Source organism: Megalobrama amblycephala, linkage group LG5, assembly GCF_018812025.1.
Source record: "Megalobrama amblycephala isolate DHTTF-2021 linkage group LG5, ASM1881202v1, whole genome shotgun sequence".
NCBI lineage: Eukaryota > Metazoa > Chordata > Actinopteri > Cypriniformes > Xenocyprididae > Megalobrama > Megalobrama amblycephala.
In genome coordinates, this window is record NC_063048.1 from 12,066,385 (window position 1) to 12,081,396 (window position 15,012).

General features: G+C 41.8%; 1 protein-coding gene across 1 annotated transcript in view; it reads right to left on the bottom strand.

The window, feature by feature from the left end:
• fam184aa (family with sequence similarity 184 member Aa) overlaps window positions 1–15,012 on the bottom strand; it is a 46,290-nt gene that overhangs the window by 17,817 nt on the left and 13,461 nt on the right. Inside the window, 3 exon segments of the mRNA XM_048190697.1 lie at window positions 1,922–2,049; window positions 2,450–2,603; window positions 5,537–5,749. Of these exon segments, the coding sequence (XP_048046654.1) occupies window positions 1,922–2,049; window positions 2,450–2,603; window positions 5,537–5,749 (495 nt within the window).

Here is a 15,012-nt window from a genome sequence, read left to right on the forward strand (position 1 = left end):
AGGCTATCTCCAAGCAGAGGATGGCCCACTGGATAGTGGATGCCATCGCCTTGGCTTTCCAAGCACAAAGCATGCCCTGCCCACTCAGGCTGTGAGCTCACTCTACTAGATGTGTTGCATCCTCCTGGGTGCTGGCAGGTGGCGCCTTGCTAACAGATATTTGTAGAGCTGCAGACTGGGTGACACCTAACACGTTCGCTAGATTCTATAGCTATTGTGTTAAGCCTTAGTGTGGGCTTGCTGCGCCAGTATGTACGCTTAATTTTCTAGAGAGTCCCTACGGGCAGACCCTGTTGAGTCCTCTGATCTCCCCCGGCAGCCAGACATGGCGGAGCGTCTGGCACCAGGCCTACATCTGCTGTATCCATGTGAACCAGTTCTAGGCTGGGTGCCAATATGTGCGACCCTGCATTAAGTGCAATTTCCATGGTAAAGTTCCTAAGTGGAAGCCTGTGTCTTTCCCTTGACAGAGTCTGCTCTGCCGTCTCTGCCATGTGTTGCCTCCTCCCAAACTGGGTGAAAGCCACTTCAGAGACTTCCATATGAAGTACGGCCCTACGGGTTAGTCCATATGTGTATACTCCACTAGACCTTCTGTGGAGGATGTGGTTTCTGCATCGTTCCTTCTCCTATGGAAAGGGTATGCTTTTCCAGTGTTATCTAAGGTCACTGTATGGGCATCTCTTTGCGTAAGCCCTGTCCCACGAGAGGGCTCAGCTAGCTTACGCAGGGCACTGGAAGGTGGCAGAACCTGTGGCGCTTCGGTAGGGATCCCAATTCATCAGAGGAGACGTCACGTCCAATCACCACAGCTGATGTACCGCTGCTGGTGTGCCGGGTCGGCTCCTCAGCAAAAACCTGAAGTATGCGATGCACCTGCTGCTCATTAAGTACCCATGCTGCGGGACAGCACAGCTGATGCAAAATCACATGCCAATGTGCATTGGTTTGTTTTAGTTACACAAGAAGTAGATTGGCTTCTCTAGCAAGATCCCCAATTTGTCGGTCATGACGTGACATTCTTCAGGGAACAAGCATTACATACGTGACCAAGACGTTTTTAAAATAAAAATTCTATCTTCATTTATTCACCCTCATGTAGTTTCAAACTTGTATGACATTTCTTCTTCTGTGAAACAAAAAAGAAGATATTCTAAAGAACACTGAGATCCAAACAACATTAGACCAATTGACTTTCATTGTATGGACAAAAAAATGTTCCAAAGAAAAAAGAAAGTCATACAGATTTGAAACCACAGTAAATGATGACAAAGGTCTGAACAAACCACTAACTACAATGTTATTTTAGTATTAATTAAAGTATCAATACTATTATAACAATTAATATTTTGAATTAGCTTTTATTTTTATTAAACTAATTAATTTTTTTTTTCACTTTTAGCTTTATTATTTTTAGTTCTTCAACGTTTTTGATTGTAGTTTCTAATTTTACTTTTTTTTTTTTATATTTATATTTTACTTTATTTAATCTGATTAAATCTTTATTAAATCTATCAGACATAAATCAATCTCTCAAATATTCTTTATCTGTGGGCAAAAATCCCACAGACATGCACAATATAAAATATTCTATTTTCCCATTTGTATAGAAAAATACAATGTTTTAAAAACATTGCAGCTGAAAATTGAAGATGATGCATATCATGTGTGGCTGTCTGTATAGTTTTGCAAAGGGTTCAGATGTTCTTATCTGCAAGGCATGATATGTCAGTGGTTCTCATGAGAGAAAATGCTTCTTACTAAATGCAAATAGCTCAAAAAAGCTCAAATAGCATCAAAATATCTTTCTCCTTTTGGAATTAATCAAGAGTCAACATCTATCAATCCAAAATGGCAAGTCTGCCTGTTGGGTTTAGAATTGAAGAGTCATGCTTTGTAACCTTATAAAAAAAATGCTCACATGTTCTTTGCAGCGCTCAATAGTGTCATCCAGCTCTCGTTTGGCAGCATTGTTCTCCTTCAGGTGGACTTGTCTCAGGTGTTCAATGGCAGTGGCATGGAGATGATTGAGCTCTGACCGCAGGGAAGCTATAGCACACAAACACACACACACACACACACACACACACACACACACACACACACAAAAAACAGCACAAACCAAATCTTCCATTTACTTTATTTTCTTGCACTGAGAGCCTACTAAGAGCCTAATTGTAGTTTTAGTAGCTCTGGGGTGGTGACCATAAGGTTGTAGGTTCAAACCCCTACAGTGAGTGATCCATGAGCTATTATAATCATACCCTTGAGCAAAAAGATTTCCTCTGTAATAAGTGCACTGTGAGTCACTTTAGGATATAAACGGCTGTGTTTGCTTTCATGATAACAGTGCATATGAATATACTACAAGACTTTAATGACCCCATAAAAGGCTCTAATCTTGTAGGCTGGTGTGTGGCGATGTAGTTAATGTAAGCATATGACTCACCCAGCATGGCTTTGCCTTCATCCTCCAGCTCAAAGCGCAGCGTCTGCAGCTCCTGGTCTGACTGCTGCTGAAGGATTTCCAGGGTCTGTCTGTGGGCTTCTCTTAAAGCATGTAACTCTTCTCTCTGTTCCTGCTTTAGACGATCCTCGAGCTCCTACACAAATGCACATGTACAGGAGCAGATGAAAATAAAGAATAAAAAATTCTGAATCACACATGCAATGCATTAAACAAAAGACCACATTTGCATCTGAATGCTACATGATGTGAACAAAAGGTGTCAATGAGAAAACTAGATTTGCATTTAATGAAGGAAATAGCAGAGTAGCCTATATATAGTTATAGATGCCTTTATATTTTAGGAATCATTATCATCACTATATTACTACCAAGGAAGCCTTAATATCAAACAATTAAAATAAAAGCCGGCATTAAGCTATTTGGACTAAATTCTTTGCAGAAATTTGGGAAGAAGAAAAAAAATTTAAGAGGATTTTCAATACAGTGGGTTAGTTAGTAAGCCAGATAGTTAGCCATGCATTGTCATCTAAATTACAGAATCATCCAGTTTTCCTGTTGACACTCTGCCTCTTTATCCTGATGCTTCCATGCCTCCACATGTCTGGGAGGAATGAGAGGACATTTAAACAGTCCACCCACAAAGTCACTCTAACATGCAGCGCCAACAACTGCATTCAAGGGTTGACATAAAAGAACGGAGATGAAAGCAACTATTAATGTTTTTTTCATTACTTGGTAATCCGAAATGTGCCAAATCAGCTTAAAAAAGCTTCTTTCTTGGCCACAGAGCCAGGCTGAGCGAGATGGAGAAAAGCCGGTTAGACTCTGTGTCACGTGTCTGCTTCAAATGTCTGGGCTTGCTATCTTAAAATATACTGCGTAATGCCCAATTTTGAAATGAAAACAACAGCTGCAGGTTCCTGGGTGAGAAACATGTTTTTTTGTGCATAACGTGTTTTAGGAGTAGATGGTAGACAAGTAAGGACAAAAAAGGAGCATAATTTACCATATGGATGTCATGCACAATGCAGATTCTCAGTGTGGGGTGATAATGCAGGGGTGACAAATCCAGAGTGTAAAGGAAACAGACATGTACTATGAAGGGGAAGAGGAGACAATGAAGGTGACAATCAATACACAATGACAGGCAGGAGGCATCATGTCTAGATGAAAAACAGGTAACATACACTACTGTTCAAAGGTTTGGGGTAAGTAAGATTTTTGGAAAGAAATATTTCTTCAGTTTCAAATAAATGCTTTTGAACTTTCTATTCATCAAGGAATCCTGAAAAAATACTGTTTTCAACATTGATAATAATAAGAAATGTTTCAGTATATTAGAATGGTTTCTGAAAGATCATGTGACACTTAAGACTGGAGTAATGATGCTGAAAATTCAGCTTTGCCATCACAGGAATAAATTACATTTTAAAATATATTTTAATAGTTATTTTAAATTGTAACAATTTTTTAATGTCTTTTTGATCAAATAAATGTAACCTTGGTGAGCATAAGAGATTTCTCTCAAAAACATAAGATCTCTTACTGACCCCAAACCTTTTAATGGTAGTGTATATTCAATGAGCTGAATGCATGTTTGTGAGCAGTATGGAGGTTGAAATTCATTATATGAAGGACACAAAAAGCTTTTCATGCCTTTGTTTATTTTTTACTACTTTTCAAATAGCTTTTATGTATATATTTAAATATTTTAACTAAGAGTATAAAGTTATAAAATATAAAAACTAAAAAAATATATAAAATGTTAAAAACTATGACAAAGGCCAAGCCATTTTAATATTTATTGTGAAAAATGGTGTGTAAAAAAAAAAAAAAAAAGAATTATCAAGTGAAAATTTCCAGTCAAGCTCTAATTATGCTAAGAAGTGTGAACAATGCTATTTAATGTTTATTTAGAATACATAAAATTTGCGCTATGAAATTAGCCTCAGTGAGACAAAGGACTTGGCCATTTTATTCCAAAAGATATTTCCGAAAACATTCCAATGATGTGCTGGAAATGACACTATGGTGGAAAATACTGGGGGAAAAAATGACAGAATTCTTCTGATATGCATGTACATTCACTGTTGGACATTTTAAATAGACCAAATTAGATCCTTAAATATTAAAGTCCCCCTGTAGTCAACAATTTCCTGTGAAAACATGCCTTCATGCCTTAAAATAGCTTGAATGTAACTCTACACCCTTGCTTCATTTAGTATATGTGGAGCTCAGAGATCCACTCGGTCAACTTGCTAGGTAAACGCAGCACAATGGTATCGCTTTTTCCAACGTTGGACACATAACGGTAATTAATACGATTAGCCTTTTGCTTGACTACGTTATCAAACAGCTAATAATGTGTTGCAAATGCTACACAAACCATGTTCCTGTTCACCATGTCAGAGTCAAACAGCTGCCTTCTAACGATCAGTATCCTTATAAATGCTTTAATACCTCAGAATGTCAGTGGAGAAAAACATATAATTCATCATAACATAGTATATACACAATACACCCACCATATTGCTAAATCTACCCGATTTTTCATATCAACAGAAAAATATACTGGGAAAACTTGGCTTCTCTTGAGACTCTCTTGCTTCAGATCGGTCATAGTTAATGATATGCTAAAGCCCGCTGACACGTTGACATGATCAGTTACAAGGTAGTTTGTGATTTAAGAAACACCAGCGATTTCAGACCTTGTTTTTGAAACGGTCTTTAAATCACTGCAGTTTTAAAGTGAAAATACTCAGCAATGGTGTTGACGTATGAATTTGCACATGGTTTGTCTTAAAGCATATTAAAAACACCACATAGACATATAAACAACATTAAAAACTTGATTTTCCCCACAGGGGGACTTTAAATACTATTGAAAAAACTTTTGAAAAGTATTTTCAAAAAGTCCACAGAGCCAAAAGTGTCCATAATTGATGAAACATGCATCTACTTTACAGGTATTTGGGAAATACTGTACAAGTGTAACTCTGCATGCTGACGTCATTGTGTGTGAGTTTGCATTTGTGCAGCCTGTGTTTGTATGTAAGATGCAGGTACCCTAAGCTCGATTTGTTGTGCGTCCTCCATGTCCTGCAGGGCGCAGCACTGGGCCTCCTGCAGGCGGCACTCTCTGTGCTGATGCTCCAGAGCCAGTTCCTGCACCTGCTGCGCCAGGTGCTCGCGCTCTTGGTTAAACTGTGCCTGCAACTGCTGCAGCGCGCTTTTCGACTGCGACATCTGTAGCTCCAGGCTCTGCTTCAGTAGAGAGATCTGACACAACACAAACACAGAGAACAGCTTCAAACGACTCATACAGAAATTGGAAGCCTGATAAAAACTGTGAACTGTGGATGACTTAGATTTGGGTGAAGGTAAAGCTGATATTTTGAACAGAGAAATTTGAAGCATTTGAAGGAATTTGGATCCAAATCACTGTAAAAACAAGCATTGACTTAAAAACAATTTATTATTGCATCGATCAGTATGGAACATGAGTCATTAAACTGAGACTGAAAAAATACTATGCTAAGAGCAATTTGAAATTTAATCCTTTCAGAAATAACCGTTAAACAGATGAAATATGACATCAACTGCATTTAACATGCTATTACAATAAGGTGAGGACTTTCTGTTGAGCTTTATCATCTGTTTTATGCTAGTAAAATATATTAATTCAGATCTGCTGTGTAGTATTTCCTGAACTACCCCAGGGATACCCTAAATGAGAAAAGTAATGTAATCTAAATGGCTTACCTACCAAAAGAATATGACTGAATAATAATAAAAAAAATAGATGAGGCCTAAGATAAAGAAAAAATAAAGAGAAGTCTTGCTAATCACCAAGATAGAGAATAAACAGAAGATGGTGAGCACATCTTCGCCTGCAGCAAATGGAAGGCCGAAAATAGACATGGAGGCAATAAAATGAGAGCAAAAGCAGAGGAGGGTCTGTTAAGGCAGTCTTCAATGCCTGTACTACACTGTGTTTGAATTCACACACAGATTTGTCTCAATAAACTGTCGAGGGACTTATAAGTCACAGGATTATTTGAGGTTGAAGGACCACGCTGTCCTCGCAAGCAGTTCAAAAACTAAACTGTAACCTCCCTACAGACCAAAGTGTATCCGTCTTCATGAACTATTAAATAGTATCTCACAGTGACTTCATTGCTTTGGGATGCACGCTTCATGGAAATTTTGGCTGATAATTATTGTCTATGGCCAATTACCAATATAACTGTTTTTTCCTTATAAACAAGATAAAAATAGAATTTGAATTATTTAAAAATAATAATTGAAATCAGACATAGAAACTTTTAAATTAAGGCTGTCAATTGATTAAATTAAATTAATCAATTAATCAAATTAATCATAATTAAATCACATATATTAATATTTACCCAAAAAACATTTATAAGACATAAATGTATTATTGCATCAAATATATATAACAAAATGTCTCGGTTGCGTATGTAACCCTCGTTCCCTGAAGGAGGGAACGGAGACGTACGTGAGTTGTGACCGAGGAATTGGGATATCACCAGAGAGCCCTATCAGCTTCGAGTGAAACTAAAACAAGCCAATGGAACTGGTGTGCGATATTTGCATAATGTGCACCGCCCCCGCCAGGTGGGTATAAATAGGGAAGCGGATGTTTTTTGTTTTTTGCTGAGGAGACAACCTTGAGTCTGCACTACAGTGAAGGCACAGGAACTGTGGCGACAGGATGTATGTCTCCGTTCCCTCCTTCAGAGAACGAGGGTTACATACGTAACCGAGACGTTCCTTTTCAGTTGGTCACGTTCGACGTACGTCAGTAGTGACCGACGAATTGGGATCCCAAATAAAACACCACAGTTGCTGACCCCTTCCAGCACCCAGAGTAAGCTCCAGCCACCCGGCGCACCTGGGGGGCGGAGAAGGGGGCGAGCTTACACTGAGAGAGTCTACTGCTGTTCTGCAAGACCCACTACAGTAAGACTTAGACAACACTGGGGAAGCGAACCCGTAGGGGACGCTGCGGAGGCCACAACCTACCCTGCAGGGAAGGAATTACGTGGGAATACACATATGGACTGGCCGTGGGCAGTATGCAAATGGAGTCGCTAGGATGGCTCCAGCCTAGAGATAGGGGGAGACTCATCTGACAAGGTGACAGCAGAGCTGACTCTGCTAAGGGAAAGACACAGGCTCACCGTAGGGAGTTTAACCGTGGACAATACACATATGAGACCACTCACGTGGAGGGGTCACAACATATAGCACCCAGCCAATTATCAACACCCAGCCTAGCATCAGACACTCTGCAATGTCAGAGCTGCAAGGGGTGGCGGAGGAACTCGACAGGGTTCACCAAGCGGGGAACTCGACTGGAGCAATGGATGCATGTATCCGGCACAGGGGGCGGGAGTGGCATAGCAAGCCGACACTAGAATGGGTTCTTCGCGTTACCGGCTACTGGAAGCGAGTACACAGGAAGATACCGGTTCCACACGAAGGCTATAGAATCTAGCGAACGTGCTGGGTGTCGCCCAGCCCGCAGCTGTACAGATATCTGTCAGCGAGGTGCCGTGCGCCAGCGCCCAGGAAGAGCCAACTCCTCTAGTGGAGTTAGCTCTTAACCCGAGCGGTCGAGGCATGCCTTGGGACTGATAAGCCAAGGCAATGGCGTCCACCATCCAGTGGGCCATCCTCTGCTTGGAGACAGCCTTTCCCTTCTGCTGGCCTCCGTAACAGACAAAGAGCTGATCTGAGGTCCTAAAGCTTTGCCTTCTACCCACGTACAGGTGCAGAGCGCGGTTGGGACAGAGCAAAGCCAGGGCTGGGTCTGCCTCCTCCGAGGGCAGCGCTTGCAGGTTCACTACCTGATCTCTGAAGGGAGTGGTAGGAACCTTGGGCACATGTCCAGGCCTGACGATCAGGTCGTGCCTTCCTTAAAGACTTACCATCAACTGCATCGTGATGTGTGGCAATACAGCAACATACACCTTGAGGGTGGAGGGAGACAGCCTTCGCTCCAAGCCCTCTTGCAGGAAGGAAAGCACAGACCTGACCGAACATGAACGGGGGTCCTCTCGGTGAGAGGAACACCATTCGACAAACAGGTTCCACTTCAACGCATAGAGGTTCCTAGTAGAAGGAGCTCTAATGGAAGTGATAGTGTCTACAACCAACTGGGGGAGATCACTTAGAACCTCCACGTCCCGTGCCCTCGGTCAGGGAATAAAACAACTGGCAATGGGCTGTGTCCGGAAAGGCAAACAGATCTGTCTGTGTGGCCCCGAAACGCTGCCAGATCAGCTAGACCACCTGGGGATGGAGTCTCCATTCGCCCGGAAGCAGAGGCTGCCATGAGAGCTCGTCAGCTGCACGGTTGAGCACGCCTGGGACGTGAATGGCACGAAGTGACCTCAGATGCTTCTGACTCCATAGCAAGAGATGGCGGGCGAATTGCGACATGCGACGGGAGTGTAGACCACCCTGTTGGTTGATGTACGCAACGATCGCAGTGCTGTCTGAGTGGACCAGTACGTTCTTGTCTGACAACAGCTCCTTGAAGCGGCCCAATGCAAGACGTACTGCTAGCAACTCGAGGCAATTGATATGCCAATGCAGTTGAGGCCCTGTTCACAGACCCGACACTGCATGCCCATTGTACTTGGCTCCCCACCTGGTGGCAGAGGCATCTGTGGAGACCAAAGCATACCTGGATACTTGTTAGAGGGGAACTCCTACCCGCAGGAACGAAGTGAGGGTACGACGGCAGTTCGGTGTCACGGGACACGGAACGTACCGTGTTGCCACGCCCATCTCGGGACTCTCGAGTTTGCTCTTCCCCAGTTGACCCAAAGACCCAAGCGGCTGAGGTGAGCTAACACCATGTCCCTGTGCTCGCACAACTGCTCTCGCAAGCTGGCCAGAATGAGCCAGTCATTGAGGTAGTTGAGAATGCGAACGCCCTGTTCCTTAAGCGGACGTGGGGTGACAGGGCCAGCCCGAAGGGTAGGACTTTGTACTGATATGCCTGACCCTCGAACGCAAACCGTAGGAAGGGTCTGTGTCGAGGCAGAATCGAGACATGAAAGTATGCGTCCTTCAGGTCGATCGCTATGAACCAATCCTGGGGACGGATGCATTCGAAAATGAGTTTCTTCCTAAGCATCTTGAACGGCAGCCTGTGAAGGGACCGATTCAGGGCACGCACACTGCCAGCCGTGCCCTCTTGGGACCTGGAGTATTGGGAAACAGTTCTAATTCATAGGTACCGCTGGACTCCAGAGAGCCAGCAGATGAGGGCATTGTCTCCCGAAGAACTGTCTACCTCTGCTCCAGGTCACCTGTTTCAGGACCGCTTCTCACTAACCACCTGGCTTGGCTGCGGACTGAGCGGGCTGGGTTTTGCTTGTGAGATGAGAGCGTCGAGAAAGCGCAATTTGACGACAACTCACACCTCTGCAAGGCTAGCCAGGGGTGTTTCTGGACCACCATGGTGGACATCATGTGGCCGGGGGCCTGCGCTGTGACTTGCATCATGCGTAGCTCAACCCTGACTCAGAACTACCCATATGCAATGAGTGCTTTGGCCTTCCACAGACTCGCCTGGGGCCAAGACACATGCAGGGCAGAGGTGGTGTGCCTGTAGCACTGCCACCCAACCATCGAGGGTAGTGAGAAAGGAAAAACTTTTGATGCCGATTATGGCCCTTTTGACATGTTGTACGAAACATAAACCACCCATGAACACAGTCACAGCATGTTTGCGATGCGCTAGAGGAGTGGGGGACCCACGGAGATCAGCTCGGTGGGTATTGCCCCACTGTGATCCTCTGGTCACCCTGGCTTATTCACCAAAGTAGCACTTTTCCGATTCAGAAAAAGAAACTAGATCGGGGAATAGGTGAGGGGACTCCACCTTGTTTGAGGCACTCGAGTCTCGACCACGCATCTAGAGTGCCGAACAATGCGCTGGGTTGCCATGCGCTGTCAGCCGGCACATGGCGCACTAAGCGCTCAAGCCCTTACGAGAAAGGCAAGATGAACAACGTGCCGACATGGGCATGCTCTCATGAGAGAATATGAACCACTCACAAACACAGTCTCAGCATGCTAAGCAGACATGAGAGAAAGTGATTGTGGTCGTCAGTGAGGATAGGAAATGACCACCTCCAGAAACGCACAGACAGAATGACGTGTTGAAAAAGACGCAGTGCCCGTCTGTGAAGCTCTTTTAGAAGAGGGAAAGAAACAGCTCTTTGTGTTGTGCTGAAGCACATAGGGGATCAGCCGTGATGTGACTGCATGCAGGGATGGGCAGTATCATAGGCATATGTGAATATTTGATCTGTTAAAGCCACAATATGTAAATTTTCGCCTCTAGGATCGCTAATTCAAAACAAAGGCGAAGCTCGATGACACCTTGATTTCATGGAACCACGGGATGTGTCGTCTTCACGTCTACATCCGGTGGAAAAGAATCGGGACAGGAAATCATGTTCATGGAGAGATTATTAACATTACTGTAGTATGAAGCAGAGCAGGACCAAATGCTGTGAGAGCAGTAACGAGCCCACTGGAGCGATTACTAATGAGAGACGAGTGCGACACACAGATTGACAGCAGCGGATCTTTTATTATGCCACAGTCGGCACTTCCGCTTCTTTCGGTCATGTGCACCTAGGGTAAAGCAGTGCTGCTTATCATACTAGATTCATTTGTGTGTTGAAAGTTGGTATAGTGCTACTCTGTGCGTTCGCTCGGCAGCTACTATGACACACTTGTTGCACACTGCAGTAAGCTAGATTGATATTAGTCATGGTAAAACATGGTACTAGCGATAAATCAAGAAAATGAGATTCAAACAAAAAGACTTAGGGCCAGATTTACTAACAGCTTGTGCCAGCGCAAACCCTCTTTTAGTGTTTAAAAACTACTGTCGGGATTTACTAAAGACACGCAGTATAAAATTAGTGCTGAAAACGCGTGAACCGAATTGCGTTTTCGGCTGACCTTATTGCATATGCATTTTTAGGAGTTTCCCCTTTCAGATGCAAAATTTATGGGAGGAGAGTATTTAAATGAATCACACAATGCTAATGATTTACTAATGTTTGTGCTCGTCAATTTACTGGTATTTACACCATTATTTAACGCCCTAAAAAAGCATGTCTGAACCCATTTTGTGACATGGCTGCAATTGTTGCTGTTAGGAGGAGACACCGCAGACAACAGAGAGTGCGTGGTAGAAAGAATATTAATTTCTTTGAAATGACAGAGTAAGAACTTATCCGAACATATTGTTTGCCTATATCTATATCTATAGGCCAACATAGCTTGGCAAACTATATTATACAGTATATGTGTATGTGTTTGTTAGATTACATATTAAGTTGCGCCTGTGTCGACCCACACCTGATGAGAACATCAGCATCAGGATTCAGCTCTGTTTATTTGCAACCCAACTCTAATTTGCACTGCTCTTGGTATATTGCGTTAATCATTATGTAAATGATCTGACCGTGTCTGTGATCTTTAATTTGCATGTCAGCAGATCACGTGCAAAACTTGCCACTCCCATCAACACATTTGTGGAATTACGCTCTCACGCTAATTTGCCCCGTTTAGTAAATCTGGCCTTTAATGTGTTAAGCGATATAACATGATGAGTTTTCTGTCGATTAATGTATCCAAACAGTTGCTTCCCTGTCTAATAAAACTCAGAATATACAGTACTAAAGTGTCTTTGATGTATCCATGGTATTTCGACAAAATAAAACAGGAAATCGAGGGTAATGATGTCATTGATAGGCGACACACGGACACGGTGTGTGTCCTGGTTAAAATTGCTTATTTCTCTGGATTTAGAATTTCTTGGAAACATTTAGGATAATGTAAGTACACAAGTAAACAAAAAATATGACATTGTTTTAGTGGTTTTTGAATATTTTAATCTAAAAATCCTACATATTTGTACCTTTAACTGATTGCATATGTCAGATTTATTGCATGACTCGGGCAAAGAAAAGCTGTTGCTATCAAACATTGTGTACTTAAATCAACTCAGTCAGTGTAATGGTGAAGGGATAGATCAAATGGGCCAACTGATGGAAGTTTTTTGAAGAAATGTCATGCTCCCTTGTAAAAGTATTTTGTAGTATTTTCAAAATACAAAAATACAGTAGTTTATTTCGATACATGGTGTGGCTGCTGTATTTTGTAGTTTATTTTTATACATTTAAAATTAAGGTATTTGGTATTTTATTTTAAAATACATTTTGATGTATTTTTGCCCATCCCTGATTGCAGGTACACCACTCCCTGAGTCACACGCACAGAGGAACCAGCCCAAATCGCAAACCAACAATGCTGTGAAAACAGCAGTTGAGAGCTGTATAATTAGCTTGTGAAAGCTCGCGGCTTCGCTGTAGGGTGCCTTAACACCAGCATGACGAACAAAGGCTCTTCAAAGGCTTGAGAAGTTCACTCTCAGTCGATAGCAGGAATACAACAGGTTAGCTCCGAAGCAAAAGACAGAGTGCGATTGCATTCGCTTCCCTATTTATACCCACCTGGTGGGGGCGGTGCACATTATGCAAATATCGCACGCCAATTCCATTGGCTTGTTTTAGTTTCACTCGAAGCTGATAGGGCTCTCTGGCGATATCCCAATTCGGTCACTACTGACTGAAAGGGAACATTGCTTTAGAAGTCAAGTCAATATATTGTTTATTTTATTTCATATTATTGAACATCAGCCCATTACTGGCATATTTAATTAATTAAACATAATTAAATCACATATATTAATATTTACTAAATGTCCCCCCCCCCATATATATGTCTCATATATATATATATACACATACATATATGAGACATAAATGTATTATTTATTTTGGCATCAAATATATATTACAAAAGAATGTTTTAGAAGTCAAGTGAATATATTGTTTATTTAATTTTCATATTATTGAACATAAGCCTTTTACTGGCATATAGTCACAGCAGTCTGTTTTGGAATCGAGTCATAAATCTGTCCGATGTAGACAAAGGGGCCGTACACACAGGAGTCAGAATGATTAATTGTGTTTTTTTATATACTTAATTAATTAATTAATTAACTGTTTTTATATGATTACACACACTAAATGAATGTGTTAAATTGACAGTGCCAATAATATGTATTACAACCTGAATTTTACAATTTTATGCACAAAATGAGCTTATTTCAAATTTGTTGCCTGCTATAGGTCTCAAATTAGTTGGGAAGGGGGCATGTTTACCATTGTGTAGCATCTCCTCTTCTTTTCAAAACAGTGTGAAGACATCTGGGCATCGAGGTTATGAGTTTCTGGAGTTTTGCTGTTGAAATTTGGTCCCCTTCTTGCCTGATATAGGCTTCCAGCTGCTGAAGAGTTTGTGGTCATCTTTCGTTTAATGATGCGCCAAATGTTCTCTATAGGTGAAAGATCTGGACTGTAGGCAGGCCAATTCAACACCCAGACTCTTCTATGATGAAGCCATGCTGTTGTAATAGCTGCAATATGTAGTTTTGCATTGTCTTGCTGAAATATACAAGGCCTTCCCTGAAATAGACGTCATCTGGAGGGGAGCATATGTTGCTCTAAAAACTTTATATACCTTTCAGCATTCATAATGCCTTCCAAAACATGCAAGCTGCCCATACCGTACGCTCTTATGCACCCCCATACCATTTTAAATGAGCCTTGGCTCACATGACATGATGGTGCTTCTGGACCATGTTCACATATGGCTTCCTTTTTGCATGATAGAGCTTTAATTGGCATCTGCAGATGGCACAGTGGATGGTGTTTATCGACAGTGGTTTCTGGATGTAATCCTGGGCCCATTTAGTAATGTCATTGAAACAATCATGCCAATGAGCGATGCAGTGTCATCTGAGGGCCCGAAGACCACAGGCATTCAATAAAGGTCTTTGGCCTTGTCCCTTACGCACAGAGATTTCTCCAGTTTCTCTGAATCTTTTGATGATGTTATGCACTGTAGATGATGAGATTTGCAAAGCCTTTGCAATTTGACGTTGAGGAACATTGTTTTTAAAGTATTCCACAATCTTTTTACGCACTCTTTCACAGTTCTGGCCATCTTTACTTCTGAGAGACTCTCCCTCTCTAAGACATCCCTTTTTTAGCTAATCATGTTACAGACCTGATATCAATTAACTTAATTAGTTGCTAGATGTTTTCCCAGCTGAATTTTTTCAAAATTTCTTGTTTTTTCAGCCATTTGTTGTCCCCATGCCAACTTTTTTGAGACCTGTAGCAGGCATCATATTTGAAATGAGCTCATTTAGTGGATAAATGTGTAAAATTTCTCAGTTTAAACATTTGTTCTGTTACCTGTGTTCTATTGTGAATAAAATATTGGCTCATGTGATTTGAAAGTCTTTTATTTTTCATTTTATTCAAATTTAAAAAACGTCCCAACATTTCCGGAATTTGGGTTGTACAAAAGATTAATATCTGTTTAGTAATCTGAAAGAGAACATAATATCT